This window comes from Notothenia rossii, assembly GCF_949606895.1.
Source record: "Notothenia rossii genome assembly, chromosome: 2".
Lineage (NCBI taxonomy): Eukaryota > Metazoa > Chordata > Actinopteri > Perciformes > Nototheniidae > Notothenia > Notothenia rossii.
The window spans coordinates 21,436,894-21,443,606 of record NC_136904.1 but is presented as its reverse complement, the minus strand read 5'-3'; the positions used below and the strand labels follow the sequence as shown (position 1 = coordinate 21,443,606).

Below are 6,713 nucleotides of genomic sequence, written 5' to 3'. Positions count from 1 at the left end.
TGTTCTGACCCATGGCCCAGTAGTTATTTCAAGGTTGGATGACTATACTCTACTAAAGCCCATCCTCTACTACATATGCACTCACCCGCCTCTCCCACTGTCCATATATGTTCACACACACATGGATGCACAGGAACACAATTATCATTTTACCCCCTCTTGTTAATGTATGTGCATTAGCACCTGCCCGATAAAGACCCTCTCGTCTCTGACATTAGTGTGAACAGCAGGCGTGGGAGCATTCTTCAAGGAGCCATCAGGTAGGTGTTAAAACATGTTTATCACCCCTAATTACCGTACGACTATATACGTATTGCTTTTAATATCAATTTTTTAAAGTATGAACATGTGTATCCAGAAGGGACTTTATCTTATTTTCCTCTGTACAGCATCTTAGCAATTGCTTTCATCCCAGAACACCCTCCCCCTACTCCCTCTTCCTTTTTCTCTGCCTCCTGCAAGCATTCCTGCCCCTCCCCCATTTAGTTCCCCTTGCCGGTATGGATCTGTGAAATGTTGGCAGGGTGTGCTGCTATGGCATAGAGCCTCGGCTGTAGGCATGGTGATGTGAAAGAGAAAGAGGTGAGGATGATTGCTTCAGAAAATAGTCTGATTTTTCTGGAGGGCGTCAAATCCTTTTGTTTGCCCAATCTTGACATGCAGGCTGCATACAAGTGGCAGCCATGTTCCACCAACCAACATATTTGTAATGTGGCCAGTGACCCAGAGGACATTGCTCTTCCTAGATATGAATAACCAGTCAAACTCTGAACCAATAGAACTAATATCAGCTTGGTGGCGGTAGATGTCAACAAGTGGTTTGTAATTAACAGAGTGTAGATTTTCTGTACACAATGTTACGACACAAAAACTAATTATGCAATTAATTTAAATGTACTTTTATGGTTGGAAATGTGTGAGGATCTACTGGTTTATCAGTAAGAATGTGTTATCTGTAGCTTTGAATAAAATAGAATAAATCCTACTTGTAACCCAGTGCCTTCCACAAATATAACACACTTGATGAGGAGGGGAGGCATGAAAAGAAAAGAAGATCAGTGTAGGCTATAACAATCTCTTTTTATTCTCTATTCTGAACAATCAATTTAAAGTGAACAGTCCTCACAGGTACCATTATTATAAAAGGCCAAAACAGTTATGTCATGTCTCTGCATATAGTAATAGAAAGGATATATGACATTCTAAATCAGATCAGATAATATGCTAATAACGAATGCTGTTCCAATAAACCACTTTGCAATATTAATCGAGCTCACACACAAACACAATTTATTCATTCCATTCATTAGTATCATATTTACTGTCCAGTATTTTTGCTCTGCTGTCCAGTTTCAAACTGTCTTCATCTCTATTCCAAACTCAAATCTCCTGTCTACCCTCCAATTTATCTTCCGCTCTCTCTCTATCTTTCCGTTCTCAAGTTGTTGCATTCATTTTGGTTACTCAAAAGAAAACATCCTTTTTGCCTGAGTTACCACTATTGAAATTGCGGTGGTTACAGCAATCCAGAAAGCCTAGCTGTGTTTTTGATACCTTAATGGCTTTCTCGGGAGGATTAAACTGAATTCACATTGATTTAAAAGATGGCCTTTTTTTCAGACTGCCTGGGTGACCTCAGTGCAGAGACCCTCTGCCATGCCGGACACTGCGTCGAAAACTTCCTGGACATCCCCGCTCAGCTTCACCTCCTTTTTCAGTTCAAAGTCACTCTGCTCCTTGATCTGTGTCTCCTCTGGCTTTTCATTACCATTAACACATTCCTCTGTCGGTGTCGCCGCATAATTTGTGCACTCTCCATTCACAGTTGGAAGGGCATCTACTTCTGCCACAACATCTGTAACAGAAGGGCTCTCTATATCTCCATTTTCCATCTTGCTTTCTACCTCAGGCTCTGGGCAAGGCAACTCTTCCACCGAGGCTTCAGCTACCTCTTCGGACTCAGTAGTAAGTTGATCCGCAGAGACGGACTCTGAGATGACAATCTCAGGGACAGGTTCTGCTGCTGCGGGCTCAGCTGCAACATATTCCTCTTCTGGTGCAGTCTCCAAGACTGTAGGTGCTTCTGCTTCTACAGTCCCAAGTTCAGTAGTGTCAGATGTGGCAACCATTGGTTCTGGCTCAACTTCTTCAACTTTTTCCTCTGCTGCAGATTTCACAGCTTCGGCCACCTGCTCTGGTAATTGTTCCAGCTCTGGTGCTGGCTCTGGTTTGGTCTCCGGCTCAGGTTCTGGGGCTTGCTGTAGCACTGCAGCAGCCTCGGCCACTGGTTCAGGCTCAGGGACAGCAGCAGGTACCACTGCTTCCTTCACAGCAGCTTCTGGCTCAGTAACAGTCTCTGGGATGGGCGCTTCCTCTGTGATGACAGGAACAACCTCTGGCTCTGGCACAGATACTACAGCTGCAGCAGGTTCTTCTACAGGTGCTGGAGCTGGGAGCTCTACTGGAGCTTGCTCCTCTACTACTGGGGCTGACTCCTCTGCTGCTGCAGCTGGTTCTACTGCTGCTGGTTTTTCAACAACTGCAGCTGGTTCCTCTACTACTGCAGCTGGTTCTTCTACTATTGCAGCTGGTTCTTCTACCACCGCAGCTGGTTCCTCTACTACTGCAGCTGGTTCTTCAACAACTGCAGCTGGTTCTTCAACAACTGCAGCTGGTTCCTCTACTACTGCAGCTGGTTCTTCAACAACTGCAGCTGGTTCTTCAACAACTGCAGCTGGTTCTTCTACTACTGCAGCTGGTTCTACTACTACTGCAGCTGGTTCTTCTACTACTGCAGCTGGTTCTTCTACTACTGCAGCTGGTTCTACTACTACTGCAGCTGGTTCTTCTACTACTGCAGCTGGTTCTACTACTACTGCAGCTGGTTCTTCTACTATTGCAGCTGGTTCTTCAACAACTGCAGCTGGTTCTTCTACTACTGCAGCAGCTGGTTCTACTACTACTGCAGCTGGTTCTTCAACAACTGCAGCTGGTTCTTCAACAACTGCAGCCGGTTCTACTGCTGCTGGTTCTTCAACAACTGCAGCCGGTTCTACTACAGCTGGTTCCTCTACTACTACCGCTGGTTCCTCTACTACTACAGTAGGTACTTGTACTACTGCAGCTGGTTCTTCTACTACTGCAACTGGTTCTTCGACTGCCGCAGCTGGTTCCTCTACTACTAGAACAGGTTCCTTTACTGTAGCTGCAGGTTCTTCTGCCACTGGAGCAGCAGGAGCTGGGTCCTCTGGAGGAGCTGATTTGGGCTCTTCTGGAGCTTCTAAAGCTTCAGTCACTGCGGCCACAGCGGACACCACAGCTTCATTCACCACAATGGTTGCCTCAGCTATCACATCAGCTACTGCTGGGGCTGCAGCCTCGACTGCTGCAGTAACTGTTGCTGCAATCTCATCCTTTGCCTTATTGGGATCGCTCACATCATATCCCTTCCTCTTCTTGCTTAGTTTGCCTCCCATGGTGTCTCCTAGGAACAAGCAGATGAAGGTGTATTTTAATATGAGAGATAAAACAAGGTTTAAAAATGCCCAAGCTGGCTTGGTTTGAAACCTGGATCTTCCAGTTGTCATGGTCATATGCTAAACATTGAACATCTAATATAACACCAAAGCACAGAGAGGATAATAAGTTAGGTTGTTAAAATGTATACACCAAATGCAAACATTAATTGGATTGTTTTTGTATCAAACATTCTAAAATGCAGTGTGAGATAAAATGAAAAAGCTATACACTGTTCTGTCAGAAAGGGGAATGGAAAGAAGTCTATTGTCTAGAGGTTAACTAGAAGTTCAATTAAAAAACCGTTCTCTGCCAAACTGTTTGGCTAGAAAACTGGGTAAATGCATGGGAACCTTACTGAGATCAGACAACTCTCTACCCTTTCAGGAATGGTGGGTAAGGCCCAGTGCCAAATCAGCCCACAACTCTGAGTGAGGCATCTATGATGTAAATGTACAACCTTTTCTCTCTCAAGATGATAAGCTGAAAAGAAAAAAATCTAAAAAAGTAGATGTCATGGGAATAAAGCAAACATGTAGTCCTTTGTGTTAATGTGAAACCCTGTTGTGGCTGTAGAGGAAGAGTTTGTGATTGCAACATAATGCAACTTCCTTCCAGTGACAGAAAAGAGAACTGGAAGTGCAACTTTATCTTACTGTCTGTGTATCAGCTGACCCTGAACAAATGAACAGGTTTAAGAAGGCTGTTAAATATCTCATGATTCTCAATAATAGAGACTAGCCCACACATTTATTTAAAATGTAAAAAATCTGATAATTGTAATCTCTATTTGCCAAATCCTATTCCAAGTTGAACATGTTATCTCACACAGGTTGCTTTTCATATTATATGTTAAAGATGACTAGGAGAGAATGTGCGTAAAATCTGGGAACTGTCCATAGTGCTGCAATGGAGCAATCAAGACAGGATGCGCCATACACTACGGGATAGGCTCCACATCCATTACACCCATTTACAGTAAAATGAACAGGCCAGTGCTGATCAAAATAGGTTATTTTGTGCTTTTACAGCAACGTCTGACTTATTTGGCGTTAGGATATATACCATTAATTTATCATTATTTATTGTTCATGTGGTCGATTTGTATTATGCCAATTTATTCGCCAGAAATCATCGTCTAGGCCTCCCAATCAGACAAAGCCACAATGTACAGTTTGAGAAGAAAACGTGATATTTCGACATCAAATCAAGTTAAATTAAGCCAATTACCTGGTTAGTACGAAAATCAAATCTACAGTACACACGCAGCAATATATCGGCGTTCATTTTGGAAAGATAAAGAATACAGCTAGTACGGCAGCATGTGCTGGCCAGTAACAAAGGATGGGGATTCCTCACAAATACTCTCTGACAAAAGTCATTTGATTAGATTGGCAGCAAACACTTCTAATCTGTCCTATACAATATAATATAAAACCATACAACGCTAGGGGGGCAAATACACTAAACACTGCACTGGCTACGGACACTTGAGGGATAAAAGCTGTATTGGGGTCTCCATCCCCCATTTCAACCCGCCCACCGCTGCTTCTCTCAGCTGCTCTGCCCATTTTGTTCACGAGCAAATTTGGTACTCACACGGACGTGCAAAAGAAAACCAATTTTACCACAATGAATCGATAATAACTAACAGGCATCGCAACTTCATAACTTTGTTTAGCGCTTTCCTCTATCCCAGCAGGTTTTTTTTAATCGCCTGGCCTAGAAGAAGGCGCACTAAATCAAATTCGACCGCTGCGGACGAAAAAAATCGTCCGCAGCCTTCAAATGTAGACATTTGCATAAAAGGAGAAAAGCAAAGCGAGGCAACAATGGGTAAGCTGCAGCCCATCTTTCTTTCTTTTTCTCTACACCTATTTTATTTCTTTTTACCCACAGAACATAGACCAACCCCATACATGATGCAATTGAAAATGAAAAATGAATCAATGCTCGGATGGAACCAACCTGTATTTCTAGAGAGTGATCACTTGGTCTTCTTTTCCAGGCTCCGGGTGGATGTGATAATGGAGGTAAACCTTAGGAGTGACAGCTGCAGATTCCTCCCCTGCTCTCCGAGGTGCAGCTTGGGACTGTGTTGTAACTGAGGAGTGCCCCCTCACCGTTTTCTAGACATCTGTCGCTATCACAATCCAGCCAACCCCTCTCCTGCTCCGGCTGCAATCTATACCCTCCCCATCTTTAACCCCTCCTCTCCCGCACACACCCACTTTCGTGCATATTTCTCTGTTGTATAAATACATCTGCGCACTGAGGGTGATTATGAGCGGACTGGCACTAATTTCAAGTTTTAAAATGACAATTTATCCTCTGTTCTTGCTTTGACAAATACTACAACTATAATAATTCATGTTAGCCCCCTCCCCACAGGAGTATTACCCTACCATATTATCAATTATTCATAAGAGACATTATGTCAGCAAAACCACTTGTGCAGCACAAACACACACAGCCATCTTCACACGAAATCACATTGAGTCCTTGATTTTCGTTTTAAAATGATGTTTAAGCGACCTTGGGTTTCGTGAAAGGCGCTATATAAATATTATGTATTATTATTATTATTATTATTTCTGGCATTCTCATCCACTTGCATCATGAATGGTAATCATTCAAAGAAGAATAACACAATTAAAGGCTTTTAAGGTAAATTATAAGGCAAACTCTTGTTTGTAAAGCACTTCATTGAATCAAGGCTACATGAAGCAAAATGTGTTTTATGCATGAGCTGGGGTAATCTGCTGATACATGCACATTGATGTTTGGATCAATATGGGCTTCTAAATAACTCATATAAATCATGTGGCATTATAAATATATACAAGATCGTTTTTATGGTATGATCATACCCATGCCTGGCTTCAAATGAATGGAATGTTCTTGTTAGGAGGACCAAAAGTATTCAAATGCATTGCCCTTATTTGCTATTTGCCTTCCATGTGTTAATGGGACAAGGTTGGTCCGGGGTGAAACTTAATGAAATTCAACAACTGACCCTTCCAGGTTAACATGTTGTCTAATATAACAATTTGACCAGAGCAGCATGCCACTGATACACTGTTGAGGTATCTAACCAAGTATACTACAGATATAGCCTATATTCATCAAATAAAGTTGTGGTACTATCAAGATAATTTAATTTTCTCCAACAATACAAATTATAATCTAGTATAAAG

At 42.4% G+C, this 6,713-nt stretch overlaps 1 protein-coding gene across 1 annotated transcript; it reads right to left on the bottom strand.

Annotated features, from left to right (window-relative positions):
* Window positions 1–1,061: 1,061 nt before the first annotated feature.
* LOC307028422 (uncharacterized protein) lies at window positions 1,062–5,741 on the bottom strand. Its single transcript, XM_079663419.1, has 2 exons — window positions 5,485–5,741; window positions 1,062–3,484 (listed from the first exon to the last, which is right to left on the bottom strand). The coding sequence occupies exon 2, from the start codon at window positions 3,474–3,476 to the stop codon at window positions 1,617–1,619; it is 1,860 nt and encodes a 619-aa protein (XP_079519545.1). The 5' UTR covers window positions 3,477–3,484; window positions 5,485–5,741; the 3' UTR covers window positions 1,062–1,616.
* Between the last annotated feature and the right edge of the window lie 972 nt (window positions 5,742–6,713).